Below are 21865 nucleotides of genomic sequence, written 5' to 3'. Positions count from 1 at the left end.
ATCAGTGCATTTGACGGCATTTTTTTTTTCTTTTCAAATGTTTTACAGTGGAAGTTTATTACTTAAAAAAAACCCAGTTATTTAAAAAATCTGGGCCAGCCAATTGGCGCGGTGGTTAAGAACTGGCTTGGGGTGCCAGAGGGCCCCGGTTCGGATCCCACATATAAGGGCCAGTGACACTGCCCTCCACAGATAAGATGCTGAACAACAGCTCAACCTGGAGCTGTGCTGCCGTGAGTCGCCGGCGATGGTGTAGGCTGCAGCCCCTGCGGCAGTGGGTTGCCATGGGCTACCGTGTGTAGCCAGCAGCCAGCGTGAGCGGCCAGCAGCCAGCGTGAGTGGCCAGCAGCCGCAGTGAGTGGCTGCCCGTGCAGAAGCCGGCGACTGATCTACCTCACCTGGGAAGAGTGCAATGATGGTGCCAACTTGGGCCAGTGAAGCAATGTCCTCCACAACTAGATTGAAGAACAAAATGACAGCAACTTGTCTGTTCCCCTTCCCCCATTCCCCAGCACTGTTCCCATCCCCCAATTCCCCAATAAAAATCTTAAAAAAAAAAAATCTGATTCCAGGGAATATTTTGTTTCCTCTAAGGAATTGTTTTGTTTTGTTTTGTGTTTTCCCCAGCACAATAATGAGTATGATATTGACTATCCTGGGGTTCGAAGCTAAAGTCAAACCCTTATAATTTGCAGAGAGGTTATCATTTTTGTGGTCCGGATTTTCTTTTTATGCTCCATTTTTTACGTTTTATTTTTTTGGTAAGCAGGAAAAAAGCAGCGTATTAATAAGTAAGCAGAACTTTGTTTATAAAGTCTGAGGCCAGATGGCCTGTCTGTCAATCAAAATGGGTGCAGAGAATGATGCCTTCCTCCCAAATTTCATGGCCAGTTGCGAGGAAAAAACAGAAAACACAAATATGTAGTTAATACAAAATTTCAAAGATAGTCTGTGGTAAAGTAGGTGCAGTTTGAAAAACAAGGAAGGTTTACCAATTTTTTTTCTATTAGTTATAATAAAGAAAAATATTACCAAAGAAATTTTTTCATTTTTTGAATGAACATTTCAGTAAGCATCATCCAATTATTTGCAATATTCACTCAGCTTTAATAATTTTCTTTAATATGTGTTCATTTCTTGAAGAAGTACCTGTTAATTTTTAATTAAAAAAATATATTCTGTCCTGCTCAAATGATTTTAAATGTCCAGCGGGGAGGGGTGGTGAAAATACTTTATACTTTGAGAAGTAGATTTCTCTGAATAAGTATGAAACTGTAGAGCTGAGCAAAAGTGACTCGGTTTAACTTAATACTGACTAATAAGGGAAGGTGAGAGCAAATGGGTTAGAAACTTGGCTGTTGCTACTAAAATTTTTCTTGACCAGAAAGAAATAATCATAGGGTTGGATGAAGACTTACTGAAGATGGGAGAGAGTACACAGAATGGTTTTGTTTTCTAAAACATCAGAATTATGAAGTAATCGTATAAGTATGGAAAGCAGTTTGAGGCATCCCCTGAGAGTTGTAGGATCTTCAAATGAGGGCTAGTTAACTATTTGGCAGGAAAAAACAGCATTCTTATTGCCTCTGCCTTTCAACTCACACCAGCTGAAAGAGTGTTCTTTCAAAACTTTTAAAGGCTAAGAACAAATGGCTAGAGGCTCTGTGCAGGCAAAAGTCTGAGGCTTTTTCAAAGAGAGCACTCAAAGTCTAGCTTCCCATCCTTTGTGGGAAGTGAAAGTGAAGGTTCACCATATGAAAGTGAAGGTTCTCTGGAGATTAGAAGAGAAACCAAAGGTTTGGATAAATGTCAATTGATAAATGTGAGTTAGAGTAATAATATACTTAGTCTATAAAAAGGTATTAGCATATCTTTAATTCTTCCTCTGTATAAACACCTTGATTTAACTCAAAACATTATAATTTGTTTAAATAATTGATATGATGTTTAGGGTAAAGCAAAATGGGCCAAAAACTGTGCTAACCTGGTTCTTTTAGCTATTGGTGATTGAGGAAAGCCTCCAAACCCATTAAGAGGTATAAGCACTCCCCAGTGGCATTTGCCTGAATTCCAGCTGGAGTGGCTGGGAGGCAAAAGGCCGCTTCTACAGGGCTGGCTGACCCGGCCATTCCAGGCTCACCGGGTCAGTGCTTATAGCCTGGTAGTGACAGCTCTCTTACCAGCAGGGCTTTTGGACAATTCTGATTCAAGCTTTGATAATTCTGATGATTTAGTTTTGTGTTCACTGATGGTAGGTGAATTCTCAATGGACTGTGGTCTTGCAGTTAAAACTTCTGAGGGAGAAGGGTGCCCATTCATCGGAAAAGACCCAGAAGTTGTTGGCTGATGTGTTCCATTTTTTGCCGCACTTGGGCCTGAGGCTGATTGATGTAAAGGCAATGGCTTTCTGTATTGGGAAGGCTTAGGTTCCTTCCCAGACTCATCCATGTCCCCTGCATCTTGTGTTCCATCCTTCAACCTGTCAGATTCTAAAACGCTGAATTCTCCCACTTCCCGGCCATGGCTTAGCCCGGGACTCAGCGGGAGTTCATCCGTCACTGCAGAGAATCTCACGTGCTTTAATGGTTCCGGTGAGCTTGAGGCGGGGTCATCTTCTAAAGCATGCTCCTTCTCAGAAATTCTCTCATGGATCGTTAGGCCAGGTGGCACGATTTTGCTTTTGGGTTCAAAGTTCTGATGCAAACGGACAGTTTCTGAGTCTGTGCTGCTGGAACTGGAGTTACGCTTAAGGATCCCTCTCGGAGCCCCTCTTGCGTTCAGAGAGTCTGTCCTCTGTTTCTGAAAAGACTGATTATCTTCTTGCTTTAAATCATGCGATTTGTAGACCATTTTCCTGGCTTTGGGGATTGGCGCTTTGATTTGGGATTCATTCCCAGGGCCTGGAAAAGTCTGCTTTGGTTTCTCTAACTTTTGGCTTGAAATATCCAGGATAGAAGACTTTTCTTTGGACTCCGACAATTCACCTGAAAATGAAAACACATTAGGTGATATATCAAATGGAGAGTAACTCTATAATTTAAAACACCTACGATAAACTTAATCTACATTAAGCAGAAGTATTAAAATACATAGTATAAGTGCAGAACTAATTAAAAAGCCTTTAAAAATTCATGCATAAACTTCATTGAACTGTACATTTAAGATTATTGTGCTTTACATATATACTTTGTGGTATTTTATACTCAATAAAAAATTGTTTTTAATGTATTTTTAAAAATTTCTCATGGTAGTGAAGGAAAAGCACCAAAGTTACTTAAAAAATTCACATGTGGAAATCAGAAAAAGGAGCTCAACTGAAAAAATAAAACTCAATACCTAAAACAAAAGTTAATTTTGTCAGAAAGTTTTAAAAAAAATTTGTAACATATTCCAGTGACTTTTTTTGGTAAAATATTTAATGCTATATAAAGTATACCCAGTGGAGAGGGGGACATACACTAATATTAAAACAGGCTGATGGAAGTGCCAAACTCTACTTTCAATTGTTAATTTTCTACCTCTTGTCCAATCTTTAATGCTTGTGGAATTTTCTTATAGTTGTTTTTAAAGAGATCTTTGGTATTTCCTCTTAATGGTATGGAAGGATGGTAAAATTCCATAAGAGGCAGATTTAAATTCATTAAGTCACAAACTGGATCTAATACTCCTGAGGGATTCGGCTGATAATTACAGATTACAGGATCATAACGTTGTCAAGTGGCTTTTTTCTCTCGAGGCAAACTCTTAATTTTAAACAGAACTGTGTCTGCACGTGGTAGACATCCAATAAATGCTGTTAAATAAATGACTGAATGCCTCTGGTCAGAAAAATTCCCAGTTCACTGAGGGAGAACCCAAGGCATAAAGGTTGCGTAAGCATCAGCTCCAAGACTGGAATGCATAAGCCTCCAATTTCTAAAATTTTTGCTTTCTTTCCTCAGGCAAGAAACCAATGGGCATAGCAGAATAAGAAAGCCATCAGGACCTTTCACTTTCTCTTAAAAGTTATTTTTGTTAAAGGAACTCTGAGAATTTCCCTTAGACCACAGATAACAAAGATAAAAATATCGAGTCCATAAAAATAATATTTACCCTTTTTTGATGTCTGAAAAAAACCAGCCCTTCCATTTTTTGACTGCTCATTTTTGGTTTGTTGAGATAAGTCATCTTCTGGCAACTTGGAACTATTAAATGGATTCTTCCTTTGCTGGGGAAAAAACAGTGTTTATCAAACTCATTTTAAATGTCATAACATCAACTCAGTGTCAGCAAATGCTTATTATCTCCAATAGTTGATAATTTTATCCAGTAAACTCTATCTGGTATGTTTGAAAAATGATTGTCCTAGTTAATCAGGTTAATCAGGTTAGCATAGAATTATTATATATGTTTTACCAAAAAAAGAAAACAAACAAAAAAACAGTATAAAATATACTCAATTCCAGAGTCCTATAACCAATCTTTCAAATCTATACCTCACATTTAATAGAGATGAGAAAACTTAGGCCTGGATATATCAAAGAGCTTATCAAGGTCAGGGTAAACCCGGGACTCTAATCAGGGCAGATTCCCACCAATGCTCTTTCTACCAACAAGACTCTTACTGTGCTAGATTAAAGCCATACTAAATATAATTGTAATTGACCTTTTCTATAAAGATTTAAAAAGCACTTAACAAGGTATCTTAAGTACTTCGTAGTCACTATAATGATTATCAATTCTAATGAAGAAAGGGTACCAGTAAATAGAAATGTTTTTATTACTATAAGACTGAATATCAATGTTTACTGTCTATAGTTTCATAAGTTGGCAATTCCTTCCCCCAGGTAGACCATGCACAGAGTCAGGAAGCTACAAATAGGAATAAGGACTGACACAGAACTAACAAGCCACATTCCATTTACTTAAATGAAGCAGCCCCCAATAGACTTCAGACATTTTATTCTTTATATAGGGCAATAAACTTGGGTCTACAGCATGATATACCAGTAACAGGCATTCATCAATCTTCCCTCTACAGGAGTGGCATCATATATTAAATGGTAAAAATGATCTGGTTTTGGTACCAGAACAGTACTACAAAATCCTCTTTATTTCATGGTGCTTTGATAAAACAAGAAAAATGGCATGCTGACAAAAATGAGATTTTCGAAGTCTGAGCTCAGTCTACCTTAGCTGGAGACACGGCTGACTTCCTTGAGTTTTCCTGGGACATATCAATCACGGAGGAAGCTGGATGTACCACGCCGGAACTGCAAAAGAAACACTCATTCAAAGACTAAAACCTCGCTCTGTGAGGAAGCATAAATCATGTCTCTGAAGCCAAAAGCTCTTAAGGCAGGATAGGCGAGGAGAGGGTCGAACTGCCAGGAAGGGAGAGGGAGCTGGGCCTAGAGATGATTAAGCAGTGAAGTGAAAGAAATGGCAAAACAGAAATGAAAGACAGGCATGAGACAAGACAAAACAATCCATCAGCATTCCTGAAGTTTATATCACAGTACCAGGCACACAGGAGGTTCACAAGTTAAATTTGTAGAAATGAACTTGTCTCAAAGTCAGAAGCTCACATCAGATGCCAATGAAAGTGAGCAAATGATCTCAAGGAGGAAACATCATTGCTGAAATGAAGCTCCGCAGAGTTTTGGGGCCTCATTCCATAGGCCAGGGCCAGAATGGCAGTGCTGTCAGGTAGCAAATAATGAAAAAGAAGACTCAGGTGAGACACGTGACTCGGCAAAGGAACAGAAATAACAATAGGTCTGAGAGATGCTGTGCACAGAGGCTGGTGGGTTTGGGCAACTTACTGAGAACTTTCAACCCAACTCTCCAGGCTGGCCAGGTGAGTTCTTGTTCAAATACAAGAGGGATAAGGACAAGCACAGCATCCGGAAGATGGTAGGAGGTTAGAAGCCTGGAGTTGGCTTAGCGAAGTAAGGAAGATCTCCTAGCCCATGATTACCTACCTGAGGCACAGGACAGCCCCAGGGTAAGAGTAAGCCAAGAACGAGTTGAAGTGAGTTGAACAGGCTTCCTCCTAAACAACCACCCCCTTGGCTATTGAGTAAGAAGGGCTATTGAGTATAGTGGCCCTAGAAGGGGAGAAAAAAAAACCTGCTCAGACTTCCTGCTCCAATGGCCTTGCCTCAGGCATAAAAGGTGAAGTCATTATTGGCTGAAACCACAGCGCCTGGTTAAATTCCACCAGTTCTCTTAGTGGCATCACAGTCAAGACTTGGAAAATTCCTGGGAGGATGCTGGCTTTCCACCATGCAGCAAAGGAACTGGAGGTTGGGGGGGGGAGGGGGAGTAGTTTGCCCCAGGGCCACAAAGCCTTGCTCGAGATTACTGTTGTGAAAAGCGTGGGCCAGGTATTCCTGCAGCTTCGTTTCCTTTCTTTACCTCTGCCCTTAGTTATTTTTGTACAGGCAGTCCCAGGAATAGGCTGATGTTTTGAGGAAGCCATTCTTCCTTTGGTTACCCTTCTCATTGTTCCAGAGAGGAATTACAGCAAATGAGGCAGATGTATATATAATAATATATGGTCTGATCACATAGAAGTGAGAAAGACAGGAAAAAAAAAGGATGGTGAGGGGAAAGGAAGGGAAGAAGTAATTTATAATGGAGCCGGAATTAAGGCTAATAGAAAAAAGACATTATAGAAAGCTATTCTTGCAACAGCTGGGCACAAATTTAAATCAAGTTATCTAGCAGCCAATGGGAAAAAAGAAATGTGGTCACTGATAGAATGCAGAGTGTCCATACAATAATAATAAAAAAAAAAAGCTAATAGCTCAGGGCTAGAAAGCAATTTCTCTTGAGTGTCATTTTAAGAAGCCAGGGGGTGATGTGAGGAACCTTATAGCACATGCTATGCTCAGTTTCTCAGAATGTTTTGTATCATCTTCCTTAGTAAATAAAATAGTCATGGGCCGGCCGAGTGGCGCGATGGTTGAGAACTCGCTTGGGATGCCAGAGGGCCCCGGTTCGGATCCCACATGTGAGGGCCAGTGACACTGCCCTCCACAGCTAAGATGCTGAACAACAGCTCAACCTGGAGCTGGGCTGCCATGAGTCGCCGGCGACGGCATGGGCTGCAGTCCCTGTGGCAGTGCATTGCCATGGGCTACCGTGTGTGGGCAGCAGCCAGCGTGAGCGGCCAGCAGCCGCAGTGAGCGGCCGTCCAGAAGCCGGCGACTGATCTGCCTTGCCCGGGAAGAGTGCAATGATGGTGCCAACTTGGGCCAGTGAAGCAACGTCCTCCACAACTAGATTGAAGAACAAAAACGACAGCAACTTGTTTGTTCCCCTTTCCCCAATTCCCCAGCACTGTTCCCATCCCCCCAATTCCCCAATAAAAATCTTAAAAAAATAAATAAATAAATAAATAATAAAATAAAATAGTCATGCAATAATCAGAGGACCTGAGCCAAGTGCTGATGGTCGGGTGTCTCCAAGGAACACTTATCTTTTCCTGCCATCTTCCTCCTTTCCCCTTCCCACTCACCGAGAACAAAGGATAAGCAGAGTCTCCATTCCCCTCTCTCTGCTCCCTGGAAATCCAGTTCCTGTGACTCCAGGCCCCAGTCCTGACTGCCCATATTACACATCATGCTGTCCCCTCCTTCCCAGAGATAAAACCAGTCTCTCACTGAAGTCTATGTAGCTAGGTATTTCACGTCTACTCTGAAACCTCATTCTGTGAATACATATCTTATCTCTCATAGTAACCTGGGGGATCCCTCAAGAGTATCTTGACCATCTTTAAATCCCCCACAATGCCTTGTACCATGCCTGGGACACAACTGGTGAGTGACTGAACAAGTGACAGCCAACTGAGCGAGTGGCAGGGAAGGCAACAGCAGACGGCTGACCGTGTTTTGTTTTTTTAAATCCAAGTTATTTGTCACACTCCAATGAGGCACATTATTTAGGTTTCAAACAAAACATCTTTGTTCCTGCTATTCAGAAAGCAAGAGAGGAAGGAGTGAGGCATTCAGAACACATGGTCAGACACTAAAATACAGGAAACACGCAGTGCTCACTGGGTTACCTTGTGATTGGGATCGGGGCAAATGGGATGAGGGTGGGATACCTGGCTAGCTATAGTTCACAAGCCTGCTTAACTAGAAAACAAAAATGAAAACAAGAGTCTTATGCCTCAAACTCTGTCTTTGAAAATACGGCTACTTCCTAGATTAAGCTCTGCTTTGCTTGTCTTGAGGAATACAGCAATGTTTTGCTTGCCTGTCTTTTACTACCATCACTACAGTAACCATCTTATTCTCAATTGATCTTTGCAACATCACTATGAGGGATATATCCTTCTCCCCATTCCATGTGTGAGAAAACTGAGGCTTGGAGAGGTTAAGTAATCTGCTCTATGTCACAAAATTAGTGAAAGAGCTGGGGGTTTAAACCAAGTGTGTCTGACCCTGACTCCAAAGAGCATCATCACAGTGGCTAGGCTACACTGCCTCTGATTTCTCCCATTACTAAAGTGGGGGTTTATGGCCAGAGGAGTGAAGTCCAGGTTATTCTTCTTGCCCAGTGCTCTTACATCTGTCACTTCCTTTCCACCTGTGCCGGTACCTCCTTTATATCTGTCAACTGTATTCACCTCACCTCTGACCTCCTGACTCCCGAGTTCTACTCCCCTAGACTATTCAGCATTCCACCCGTAAGCTGGAATGGTCTCAAACGCCACCAGTTGATTCTGCCCCTCTTCTGCTCGATACATTTCCCTGGATCCTCAAGGCCTGTGGAAGGAAGTCTGAACTCCTCAGGAAGGAATTGGAGATTGGTTCACCATCCATCCCAATATACTTTCCCACTCCTCCTTTCTGTTGACCCTTCATGCCAAATGAAGTGGTCTATCTACTCACTGTCCCCAAAACTCACCTCTCTGCTGTCTCCACTCAACCTATCCCCCAGTTTCTCCCTCAAGTGTTTGCTGTGTTCTCTTTGCCCAAATCTTTGCTTTCATCTCCAGGCCCAGTCCAAGTCTCACCTCCTTTGTGATGCTGCTCATGTCAGCCCAGCTGGCAGTGGGTCTCCTTGTCTCAAATCCTCCAGCACATTTTATTGGTATTTTGGATTAAGAATTTGCTCCCTGCTTGGTACTATTTGTTATCATGTGATCAGATATTCTTATGTAGATGCATCATTTTTCCTAAGAGACTATAGTCCCTTTATAGCCAGATACTGTGCCTTTCGTATCTTAGAATCCCTCTCAGAGGGCAGTAAACTCTGTCCTGCATATAAAGGATAGTCAATACCTTCCACAAGATGAGCTTTTCAAACCATACATGAAGCTAAATTCCATGCCCTGTGTTCTGTAATTTCTTCCCTCAGGCACTCTTTAAAAACTATTACAATACTAGAAAAGAACACTTAGACAAAATTTGTTTATTTCATTAAGAGAATTATTAAAATGTTAGACTACGATATTGGCATTAGGATTTCCCTCCTAAAAGTGTCTGCATTTTAATGCAACTCTTTGAAGACTTAAAAAAAAAAAAAGAAGAAGAATGTTAGTACTGTGGCAGGGACTCTTGGGGAACAGGGAGGGCTTTGCACCCATCTTAAAATCACAGGCAGCTGGATACTCCATCTGCTTCTATGTCCAGCCATAAAGTGCTCCAACTTTCAAACTTTATAAAGCTTTTGGGGCTGGCCAGGTGGCTCAGTTGGTTAGAGTGTGAGCTCTGAGCAACAGGATTACTGGTTCGATCCCCACATTGGCCAGTGTGCTACACCTGAGCTGAGCTGATGCTGAGCTGCCAACCAGCAGCTGGATGGCCCAGCTGGTAAGAACGCGTGCTCTTAACAACGTTGTGGGTTCGACTCCCACATGGGATGGTGGGCTGCATTCCCCCCCAACTCTCCTGCAACTAAGATTGAACACAGCACCTTGAGCAGAGCAGCCGCGAGCTGCCCACAGGCGGCCAGATGGCTCAGTTGGTTAGCGCGCGTGTTCTGAACAACAAGGTTGCCAGTTCAACTGCCACATGGTATGGTGGGCTGTGCACCCTCCCCCACCCCCTGTCCCGCAACTAGATTGTAAATGGAGACTGGACTTGGAGTTGAGCTTGCGCCCTCCACAACTAAGACTGTAGGACAACAACTTGACTTGGAGCTGATGGGTCCTGGAAAAATGCAATGTTCCCCTTCCCCAATTCCCCAACGCTGTTCCCTTCCCCAATCCCACAATAAAGTCTTTAAAAAAAATGAGCTTTTGAATCTTAACTGGCCTTTCTTTCTAAAATAGTTAAAAATAACAACAGACATCATATACCTTCCTCTGAGTTATTTTCCAGCTTAAATGTTAACGCATTAATGCAACGAAAAACATAGAAAAAATACATCATGACTTTTCCGACAACCTAATAGAATCAGAAGCAAATTCTACAAGAGATGTTTTTCCTGTGTCTTTTGTTGTTGTTGCGCTCTCTCTTTGGACAGCGAGCCCTTGAAAGGTAATGCTGCATCTCATCCCCAGCACCCAGCACTGTGAAAACACATGTCACCCTCAATGAAGCTTGAACACATGAATAAACAAATGACAAAATGGCTCAGAGATAATGCGCAGGAAGGAAATTAGAAAATACGCTGTGCCAAGCTTTCAAGTCAGTATATATATATATTTTTTAGTAAAATATTACTTCTCTGGTGCTCCCACACTTGATACTACAGAGTTATGTAACACCAATATTCTCATCCAAGCGTAAGACACTCTGATGTCATAGTGAAACTATTCCTGCCACAACTGATCTGGGTAAATCCAAGACCCTATAGGATTAAGTAAGATTCTTGTAAGAGCTCAATATAAGTGACTCTGTGGTGCAGGCCTCCAAGAAATGATACGGTCACATCACTGGATTGCAATCAATCCAAGGACAAAAGATCAAATGCACTGTCCACAGATTGGCTCATTTCTAAAGAAGCTCAGAACTTCCATCCAGACAGGCTTACGTGATTGACAAGTCAAATGTTCCTTGGAGTGGAATGGATGTTAGATCCCTTCAAAGGAGAAAGGAGGAGACCACCAGGCAACTGGGGGATGTGGGATAAGGAAGGATGTGGGAGGAGGATCCAGAAGGGGAAAGAACTTGGAAGCTTGAAATACACTGGAAAACTATCTATTTTTTGTTTGTTTTGTTTTGTTTTGTTTTGTTTAAGAAGCCTGGGCTAGCCTCGTCTGCAGCCACAGAGCTAAGACAATATAAGCTACCAGGAGGACCAGTCCTCAGAGAAGTGGTCTTAAAGGAAGAGATTAGAGAGAAAGTTACTAAAAGGTTAGTCTACTTCCAGGCTCCTTCAGACTAAAGAAGCACCAACGGCAGGGACATCTGAGGCCCTGGTCAGTAGAGAGGCTACCAGGCTCTCAGTGTTTCCTGGTGCCCCAAACTTGTTTTACAGAACGTGTCAGCATAAGTAACAAGGAGGGGCTTCTCATCCCAGAGCAGGCCTACCTCTATAACCAGGACGCATTACACCTCGTTTAGGGCAGGGTCTTGACCATTGGGGAAGGGCGTCTCAGGTTTTTTACTCGGCATTCCCCACCTTGGCTCAGTCATGTCCTGCAGATTACCACGTACGTGTTCTACAATTATTTTGGGAGGGACATGATGTGCTATCAAGGTATGGTTCATGGACCTGTACCAGTCGTGAACTGCTTGTTACAGGCTCACAATGAGACAAGTACAGAAATCGAGAGTATTCATTTAGAAGTTGCTGAGACATCCCAGCACATCATCAGTGGGCTTGTACTTTACATGCCTTTGTTGTTTTCTGTATTTCATTTTTCCAGTATTCATTTTTATTAGATGTTAAAAAAGGCACTAATTGGTGATAATTAGAAACACAAAACAGAATTTTTTTAAGGACTAAAGCACTGGCCCTTATCACAGTGTGTGCCAATGCTGCCCTGCTGACGGGCTGTAACCACAGCTCAAACTGTGAGCGTTTGGCGTTTTCCTTTTGCACTCTAAAAGGAACCTCATTCTCTGCTCCTCTGTTCCTCAAGCCTCTCTCTGCTTCCTGGTGTGACAGGTTCAAACAAAGATGAGATCCAAAAGAACACAGGTAGCATCCAGTGCTCAGGTATGTGTTCACGGCCCACAGTTTTTATACTTCACTGGCAGAACCCCCAAAAGAACTGTGCCCACAACAGACAGAAGGAATCTTGCCACAGAGCCCATTAGAAAAACTCCTTCAGAAACTGCAGTATCTAGTGACTGTTGCCTCACACTCCCTGACTCCTGGCTAAGACAATATTGACAGGTATTGAGTCATTCTATTGAGCTTCACTTGGTCTAAAAGTAAAGGCCCCAAAATACACTTAACACACCCAGTTCCCAAAGGTTAGAGCATAGGTGAAAAACACTGCAGGAACCTGATACTGAATGATACAGTGGCCCCTGACATGGAAAATAGGAAGTAAACAACAGCTCCATATCCATTTCTGGATGATTACCACCCACCCCATGTAAGGAGCAAAGCATGCTGGGTACAGCTAACATCTTTATTCTTGCCTTCCTGACCTTATCTCATCTATGTTATAATAACATAATTATAATCCCACCTGGAAATCGCAAATTTTCTTTCCTCCTGAGCAATGCTAAGTGGTTCGCACGCCTCATTTCATTTACTCTCACAACATCCTGGTGAGGCAGCTCTGTTCTGGTGTACAAACGAGACCAGAAAGACTCTCTAAGGTCACACAAGGAATGTAGAAAACAATGGAGACACAAACTGTGGAAACTCAATAGCCTCAAATTGAGGAAGAGGTGGGGTAAGACCCACCAGCCCACATGGGGTCATGAAGAAAATGAGTCAGGCTATTGGGGCAGTGGCACATCTGTCCCTCAGGCCCTTTGAGAAGAAATAAATTCCTGGGAGAAGGACAGAAGTCTGACCCAGATGAAACTGCAGTGCGCTAAGTTTGACTCTGTAACCCCTTAAATCTTCTTTCTCCTCTGAGGGACGTGTGCCCTCTTCCCTTAGTGAGTGCTTTGGTGTCCCCATTCCATCGCCATCAAACGTGGCTCTTAGGAGCTGCTCTCAGCTCCTTGGTGGTAAATCTAAATGACTGTGTTCTCAGTCCTGGAGTGTCTATTGTTTAAGGTCTCATCTTTCCCTATGGAAGGCAGGCAGGCTTTCATCCCATTAGCAGGGTTGCAGGCAGCTGGTAATTGGGGAGTCATCAGGGAGAAAGGGTAGGGTATTCTTCACACCCTTTCCTGAGCTTCCTGAAACAGCTACATGTATGTGAGAGCCCATGCCTCCATTCATGGGCATCTACTATGTACAATCAGCTACTTCATAGGAAGGATGTATGTTTTAATTGGCCAGATGACAACATATATGGAAAACAGAAAAAAAATCAAGACTGAAAAATAGAGGATAATCTACATCTGTAAGAGGCATTTATTGAGTACCTACTATGGAATTCCAGGTATTCTACGTACATTATCACTCATTCTTTCCATAACCTTTCCTGGTATATATTACCATATTTAATAAAAGAGACACAGAGAGGTTAAGTGACTTGCCCATGGTCAAATGGCTAATAAGTGGCATAATCAGGATTTGAATTCATGTCTGTCTGCTTCCCATGCTTGAGCTTCTCCCGTTGCACCAGGCTGTTACAATTTGATCACCATTCATCTCTTCCCTGAAATGACTTATTCTCCTATGTTCATTTTAGAGTGCCTCTCCATTCTACTGCAAGGAAAAAATCCTCGGTACCAATAAAAAACAGCTATTGTTGGTGCTGGGAGATATCACCACTTAATATTTTAATTTTATTTAATATTCAGATTTGTTAGACATTCTGGAAGCTGGGAAAGAGTACTACTCAGGCTTTGTCTATATCGGGCGCCCAGTTTTCTCATGCCTGCCCCCTTTCCCATGCCCACAAGACCAGTCTTGCATTTGCACTCATCACCCGCCATTTTGCCTGTGCAGCACACAAAGCCGTGAATCCCCCGTGCGGCAGCTCTGTCTTACCTTGGGCTTGCTGGAGCTACATCTTCTTCTGGCTCTTCTACAACACCGGCTAGCTCTGGGGGAAGGAAAGCATCTTTGTTGACATTATTCACCCAGCTTTCCTTTGCCCCGCTTTCTCTGTCCTTACTCTGTTCAGCTGAAATAGGAAACAATAAAGACAGGAAGGTTATCTCTCACCTCTGTGACCTACACCTCTCATATCAGCTCTTATCACTGAAGGCTGGAACCTGAACTTTAGGCCTTCACTGAGTGCCAATGCAGTAACTAATGAGTCTGAGTACTCAGGGTCAGAATTTTATCTGCAAGACAAGTCAGTAGATTGCTCTGATGTTAGCTGCCCCCCCACACCCCAAGTGGAGTCTCCTGAGAGCGTAGGTGTACCTTTCAATGTGCCAGTAACTCCAAAGACAAGTGAAGCAAATTTCTGACTGCCTCTAAGTGAATCTGAGTTGAACTGGAGTCAGGACCAAATGTGTCTGGCCAGGGGATGCTGAGGGAAGGGAGTCCCCACTGGGTCAGAAGCACCATCATTCCCAAGCATTTACTGGACATCTACAGTGTGCCTGACCTGAGGCTGGGCTCCGGGATACAAGAGGGAACCATCGCTTCTAACCTGGAATGTCCCTCTCTACTGCCTCCTCCTCCTCCTAGTCTCTAAACATCCAAATTTTACATACTCTTCATTACCCAGCTCAGATGCCAGGGCCCACACAACATCTCTGTGCTCACTCTTTAGCGAATAGCCTCTTTTGCCTCTAAACACACAGGGCTCTTTACCTGTACCTCTCAGACAACTAAGCTCTTCACCCTGTTCAGGAGAAAAGTTTCTGAAATCTTCCGGGTTAGAAACCAAAGAAAGAAGAGGTGGCAGATCCTTATGAGCCTTGAGTGTCTGTGCTACTGCTACTCAACACGGCAACTACAGGGCTTCCTTTGTCCTTCTGCACCACACTGAGTCACTCAGTCCCACCCTCATCCATCCAAAGACAGGGCGAGCTACACATTATGCAAAGTGTACCTTGAAATCATCTCCGTGGGCAGATTTTAGCAATGATTCTGACACCCTTCCCTTCTCCCAACTCCTTCCCAGACAAATGCCAGCTGTGGATATACGAGCTAAATCAACTCACCTGCTACCTGGAGCCTCTTCTTTCTCATGGATGCTCTGATGATATCTGTGCCGTGGATTTTGTCTCTGTGCCTTTTGGCTTTGGCTTCATAAAACCATTGGCCACTCATATTCTTCAGCTGCTGGTCATCCTTAACTTTTTCAGGCAAATGCCTACAACAGGAAAAGAGCTTTACTTTGCTGAGAACCCACAGTAAATAAATGAGTTCACTATGACACTGCATAGAGCCATTTGTAAACACACAGCCAAAATGAAGCTCTCAATATTTTAGAAGACTCCATAAACCTCCCAGATGACTCACAAATGTATGTCCCCCTTTGACTGACAAGTCAGAGAAGCCAGGGCCAACATTTGTTAGAAATTCAAAGATTTAATCCATGATCCCCAGATGATGCTTGAAATTTCTCAAGGGCAGATTCATTTTTTTTTGGCCACAGTCTTCTGTGTTCACTGTTCAAATGCAAATACCCCAGGGAAAGATGACATATTAAGCTTCCCTAAGCCTTGGTATCCTTATCTGTAAAAAGGGGTTAATAATAGTAACGCACCTCATGGGGTTGCTATGAAGATTAAATTAGCTTATGCATGTCAGCCACCCTCTGCACATGCCTGGCACCTAATAAACACTCAGGGACTAACTGGTGGGGTAGTTATCAGCTTATCAGCCCTTTCCATTTCAGTGAAATGAGTTTATCAGAGACTTTTCCTGGAAGCTTGTAGGAGACAGCGCATGATGTCCCTGGGGCTTAATGTTATAGGGAAATGAATACTGACTGACAAGGCAAGCTGGAATCAAGAAAGATCAAAATTATGCGGGTGGGGTAGGGAATGGAGGCAAAGACAGAGGCTAATTCCTTTAATGCAGATACTGCTTCTAGGCGTTCCACGATCATTCATGCTCATTGAAACCCTAAAACCTAATGAGCAAACCCAGTACTGCCCTCCTTAAAACGTCCCTAATTTACAGTGGCTGGAAAAACACTGTCCTGATTCACAAGTCTTTTAACCTCTGTATCTCTCTATCCATCTCAGAAAAATGAGGCCCAAAAAATCTATCTTTTCCTATTCATAGAGATATACTTAAAATAAAGTGGAATAAAAGCCTTCAGGGCACTTTGAACTCTTGGAAGACTACGTGCTACATGAATCCAAGAGGGTTTTATGATTGTCATTCAAGCTAATATGCACATGTCCTAACGTAGCAAATCTACGCATTTTAACTGGAGGGTATGTATGGTGGCCGTACCAAGGTGGCGGCAGGGCTGTGCATGCGGGCTGCACACAGACATATCTGGGAGTGAGAGAAGCAGGAGGTGCCATCATCCTGGTTCTGGCAAGGCTGTTTCCTCTCTCCCCAGTGTGCCTAGAGAGGGTCTTTTCAACCAGAGTCCACCTCTCTTGTGGAACTTCCTCTCCACTCCCAATAACCTAGGAGGAAGTGACCCTATCCCAAACATGCCCAGTCACAACCCTTGGACACTCACTGTCATGACAGCCCATCACCAAATCCTGGCAGGGACAGTGTCTCACTTCATGGTTCTGCATCACCAGTGAGGTTGTGGTTCTTATTAAACATTTCTAATCGTCTCCCTTTGCCTAAGTTTTCAGCAGAGCAAACAACCCTCCTGGGCTGCTAGTGGAGCTTTTGCTTTCTCCTCCCTAAAGGACCAAGTTTAAATTCAATTCCAGAAGAGAGAAGTTCTTCCAGCTCTCCCTAGGAGCGGGGCCTGAACTCAATACCTCTTTGTTTGGTGTCTGGACAACAGTGCTTGTGGAGTGAAGGACTCTCAAATGGGGCCCCTGACCAGCTGGCTTCAGGAGACCTTTCCAGATTCATTTTCCAGCTCTTACCCCCATACCCTGACTTGCCAGCACACTAGACTTCTTACTGTTTTCCAAACTATTCTTTCATGACCTCTATAAACATTAGAAGCAGGAAAGTGTGGCAGAAAGACTATGGGCTTTGAAGTCTCCCCAAATTAGGTCCAAATCCCAGTTCTGACCCTTCTCAGATGTGACCTTGGGCAGGGTAAGGAAACCTCAGTCTCCTTGATTGTAAAGATAGGGGAAAATAAGACCTCCTCTGCAAGATTTCTGGGAGGAGTAAAAGAAGTGTTTATCTGAAAGTAACTAACAGTACCTTGGTCTTGGTAAGAGGTCAATAAATGTGAATTCCCTCAGGATGCCTTTTCCTCCTTCTCTGTCCTGCATGTTTCTCCTTGTCCTGCCGACCTGGCGGCTCACAGACCATCCAGCTGGGGAAGCCTTCCCCAATTCCTGAGGGCACAATTCAGCTTGCCATTCTCCGTGCTCCCACAGCACCTCCATGACAGCACCTACCACACCGTATTCCAATGGTCTATTTGCACATCTGTCTCATCCACTGAGCTGTCAACTCTGCAAACTCCTTGAAGGTGAGGACTACATCTTAATCACCTTTATAATACCAGCACCTAGTACAGAACCTGGCACAAAGCTGATACCCCAAGACTGTTTGTTGAGTGAATAAATCAATGAACAAATAAGTGCTCAGCAACCACCCCAGTGTGAGTCAGGCAAGAGATAAGTGGGGTCCTATCACTGCTGGGGTGGAGGGAACCACACTCTGTCACAATGGCAGTGCCTTCTGCTGACGAGGCAGGATATCTCATCTTTCAGCAGAATAGGAAAAAACATGATGAAATATGGCATCAGTCATCATCTTTTTGAAAGAAACCACAAACACTCAGAGCATAACAACTCTCAATTTCTTCTCATGAGATTTATTTACTTATTTCTGTTGTTCAACTGAAAGGAATTTTGTACAGGTCCCTTGTGCAATTCTTGATCTGCTCCTGCCTAAAACCCTCTACACACGCTAAGCATTCAGGGCACAAGGGGAGTCGGGCTCACTGAAACGCATGGTCCTTGGACAAGGCGAGAGCCATTAGAGTAAGGAATTAAGGGTAGGTTTCTGGTTCACTTCTTTTAAGTGGCAGAAGGATAGAAAATTCCTTCAAACTCAATACGTGCTACTATGTATATCCTAACATGATAATCACTGCTAGATTCAATCAATTCCTTTATCTTAGTCACTTGAAATATTTTATAGATGACTTCATACATGTGACATCAAAACCCAAGTATTGTAAAGATGTAGATCATTAAAACAAAACGAAACAAAAAAAACCACTACGTAGGTGGCACTGTTAAAATCTTCTCTACCAGCCCACGTTGATCTTTCATTTTTTCTGAACTCTAATCATACCAATTAAATTAGCATTTGGTTCTCTAATCATTGTATCATTTAGTTGAAGTAGAAAAAGGGTAGATTTCTTGGGACTCACTTTTTATGCGCTACCATCCTCTCCACACATGCTGGTTGTGCTCAGCAGAGAGCTGAGGATACAGAAGATGCTAAATAAACACCCACGGGCTGGTGGGCAGGCGTGAAGACAGGAGACGAGCACTCAGCACGGAGAGGACCTTTCCTGCTGCCCTCCAGGCAGAATGTGCTGGCCATTCCCGTATTCCTTCCGCTAATATTAATACATAAAAAGCATTGTATGTATGTATGCTTGGCACTAAACATGCATCGTCTCATTTAATCCTTACAATTTCACCAGGATGTATGAAGAATTTAGTCAATTGCGCAAGATGGCCATCTTTCCTCCTCTGTATATTAAAGGCCATACCTGCTCATTTGTTCATTCACTCATTCATTAATCCCTTGTCATATGCCAGACATATGCTTGGAATTGTGCATAAGAAATCAGCCTACAGCCCTAACTGCCAATGTCAACTCCTGTGGTGCAGAGAGTGTGAGTGCTTACGGAGGAAAGCCAGCAGAGCACAGATACCCTCCAGCCTGTCCTCGACACTTTCCCTTCAGCCTATTCCCTTTTTCTCCTTGTAATTACAGAGCACACCCCAGCTTCCTGCTATTCATCATTATCAGACAAAGTCCTAACATCACAGCCAGGGCCTGCTTGATATTATCTGGTCACCTGGGTATAAGAATCAGCAGCTTGACCAGAGAGGCTGATTGGTCCATTCCCCAGCTTTTCTTTTTTTGCTTTTTTTTTTTAACTCCTGAGTATAGATGGTTAGACTATGTGATTTGAATGTACCCTTACTTGTTTATTTTGAATGTGAGAGCTGGAAGAGACCTTAGACAGTTAAAAAATGGCCTCACTTTATAGATGAAACAAATGCGGTCCAGAGAAGTTAAGAGGTTTGCCCAAGGTCGCATAGAACTGGGACCGGAAGCCAGCCTGACTCCTGGCCAATGCTCTTCCCACTACCCCATTCTGCCTCTGAGAGCCAAACTTGATTTGGGTGTCTACGATGGCTATCACACTTCACTCTTCTGCGAAGGAATTCAGCCTTTGATAGAGAATCTGGAAACCAACACATGTGAAAATGAAATAAATTGCAAATGTTCCTTACAGTGGAAAGTGAGAAACAATGTGTGTCCTGTGTCCCTGTGTCATGGACACATCATAGATCCCCACAATCTGCTGAGAGATAGCACAGCATGTGGCAAGCACAGCCTTTGTAGTTTGATATGCAAGGCTTCAGCCTTGCAGAACACTTAACCCCTTCCACCCACTTTCCTCATTGCTGAGTGGGTTCAGCTACACCATTATGCAAATGAAGGGGAGAAATATATGTGAAGCTCTCTCTATGTACAATGAAGTTCCTTGACAAACGTTGGTTCCTTTCCCCTTTGCGTTGACAGAAGACATCACTAGAGGTCCTGGAAAGCAGTTCTTCAATGACAACTGCCTTCATTTAAAGAAACTAGGTCTTAAGGAAGCAGCTCAGAATCAAAAGATGTGGTCGCGGTTGAGATGGTATCTGCTGTGAGACAGCCCATCACTGTAGATGTGGTTGTGTATGCATGGGGTGGGGAGCATGGTGCTGGTGATGTACAGACGCACATGGGCAATGACTTCCTGCTGGCAGTATGACGCAAAGCACAGGAAATACCACCTCTAGAGTGTGTTATTTTCAAACCATAAAAGGCTAAAATTACATATGTGTATGTATGGTGATGTTTTCTTTAGAAAAAGAGTACAGGGGAAAGGGGGACAGAAAAAGAGTCCATCCTGATGTCTGCTTCATTGCTGCTTTGTGAAATGTCTCCAGCTGGTAGTTAGGGAAGCAAGTGGGGTGGAGATGCATGGTAAGCATTGGGCCCAGCACCTGAGGCTACAGCTAGAGAGGCAGCATGAACGACAGTGGTGGTGGCAAGAGTGGCCAGGAACTGTTATCTGCTAACTGTACCCCAGAGAGACCACAGTGTACATTCCCTTGGGTTCAAGTCCATGTTCTACCATTAACAGGTTGAATGATTTGGAAACTGGACATTTTCCCTGCATGATGCTCATTTTTCTCAGCCATGAAATCAGAATGGGAGGTAACATATAGACTAAATCATCTCCAAAGTGTCTTAAATGAGCTTGGGTGTGAACGATTCAAAGCCCTGGGTAGATCAGTCATGGCAAACAGATTTCAGCTTGAATGCCAAATCTCATCTGCAGCCATACTGAAAAGGATTCTGAGGCAAGGCCTGGTCTTAGTGGGCGACAGTGCTATAATCCCTTAGCCATGTCCTGGTGGCTAGAACAGGGTTATACTCCCAAGTCTATAATGAATTAGCATGTGAAACAGCAGTCTCAATTTTAGTGGCAGGTTTGCCTTTTTAATGATGTTTTGCTTAAGTTAATATTAAAATTATATAATTTATGTTTCAAAAGCCACATATCAACTAAAAGGAAGAGTGGGGCCCTGTAAAATCATGTTAGGGAAACAAAGCTGAGATTTTAAGTTTGCAATTGAAAATTGCACGTATAAAGGCCATTACATAGTAAATTTCTCGAGGGCTGGGTCCATGTTTCAATCACCCTAGAAGTATCTTCATATCATTGTCCAGAGCAGTTCCCTATAATTAATGGGTGCTCACTTAAATTTCACTGCATTAAATGATTGAGAGTTTTTAGGAATAATGTCCTCCTAAGGAATCAGACTACTAACCAGAGACTTCTGTCCTTTTTTAGAGGCATAATTGGAATAGTGAATAAGGGAATTAAAACATATTCATCACCTATTGTGAGCTGAGAAGATTAAGAATTATTCTACTTAATCTTGGTTCTACTCTTTTAACTTTGGCACTATGGTCATTCCCAGTCTCTGAGTTGAGGCTCAGAGAAATTAATAACTTGCCCAACAAACCACAATTGATCAGTGGTGAGTATAGGTTTCAAACTAATGTCAGTTTTGACTCTAAAGCCCATGCTGGGGAGTTCTTTCCCTATATAATCCTCACTGTCTTTCTGGAGAAAAAAAAAATAATGATGATTAACAGCATGGGGCAGAGGGAACAGTACCAGACCAAGAGCTGTTCTTATTATGACTTTGGTACTGATTAGCTGTGTGACCCCAGACAAGTCATTTCCCCTCTCTGGGCTTTACCATCTTTATTTGTAAGGTAACTGATTTGTACCAAAAATATCTCCTTTCCAGAGCTGTTAAGCTGTAACTCTAATGGAAGATCCAAAGACAAACAGCTGGGGATAGTGAAAGGGATGGAAAGCAAAAACCCACTGAACAGTATTTTGGGAAATCAGAGACCTAGTCCTAGGTCCACCAGCCCAGGTGCAGAACAACCTCAGAACCATTCCTACAAGTCCCTTCAGTCCTAAAGTGAAGAGGAGGTCAGAGTACAATTCTTCATGTGGAGA

The 21865-nt window shown here is 43.0% G+C and overlaps 1 protein-coding gene across 10 annotated transcripts in view; it reads right to left on the bottom strand.

Moving 5' to 3' along the window:
- Positions 1-21865, bottom strand: part of SYTL2 (synaptotagmin like 2) — a 115197-nt gene that overhangs the window by 32108 nt on the left and 61224 nt on the right. For 4 of the 10 annotated variants that reach the window (XM_019643523.1, XM_019643533.1, XM_019643536.1 and 1 more), the window contains exons 3-7: positions 15141-15292; positions 14011-14146; positions 5171-5252; positions 4093-4207; positions 2181-2984 (exon numbers count right to left, since the gene is read on the bottom strand). In XM_019643523.1, coding sequence (XP_019499068.1) covers positions 2181-2984; positions 4093-4207; positions 5171-5252; positions 14011-14146; positions 15141-15292 — 1289 coding nt within the window. Of the gene's footprint in view, positions 1-2180; positions 2985-4092; positions 4208-5170; positions 5253-14010; positions 14147-14187; positions 14225-14787; positions 14898-15140; positions 15293-15441; positions 15633-18466; positions 18659-21865 lie in introns of those variants that run through there. The other 6 variants (XM_019643525.1, XM_019643535.1, XM_019643526.1 and 3 more) reach the window with 5 other exon arrangements.

Source organism: Hipposideros armiger, unplaced genomic scaffold (genome assembly GCF_001890085.2).
Source record: "Hipposideros armiger isolate ML-2016 unplaced genomic scaffold, ASM189008v1 scaffold_79, whole genome shotgun sequence".
NCBI lineage: Eukaryota > Metazoa > Chordata > Mammalia > Chiroptera > Hipposideridae > Hipposideros > Hipposideros armiger.
The sequence above is the reverse complement of the archived record's forward strand: the minus strand, read 5'-3'. Positions and strand labels throughout refer to the sequence as shown.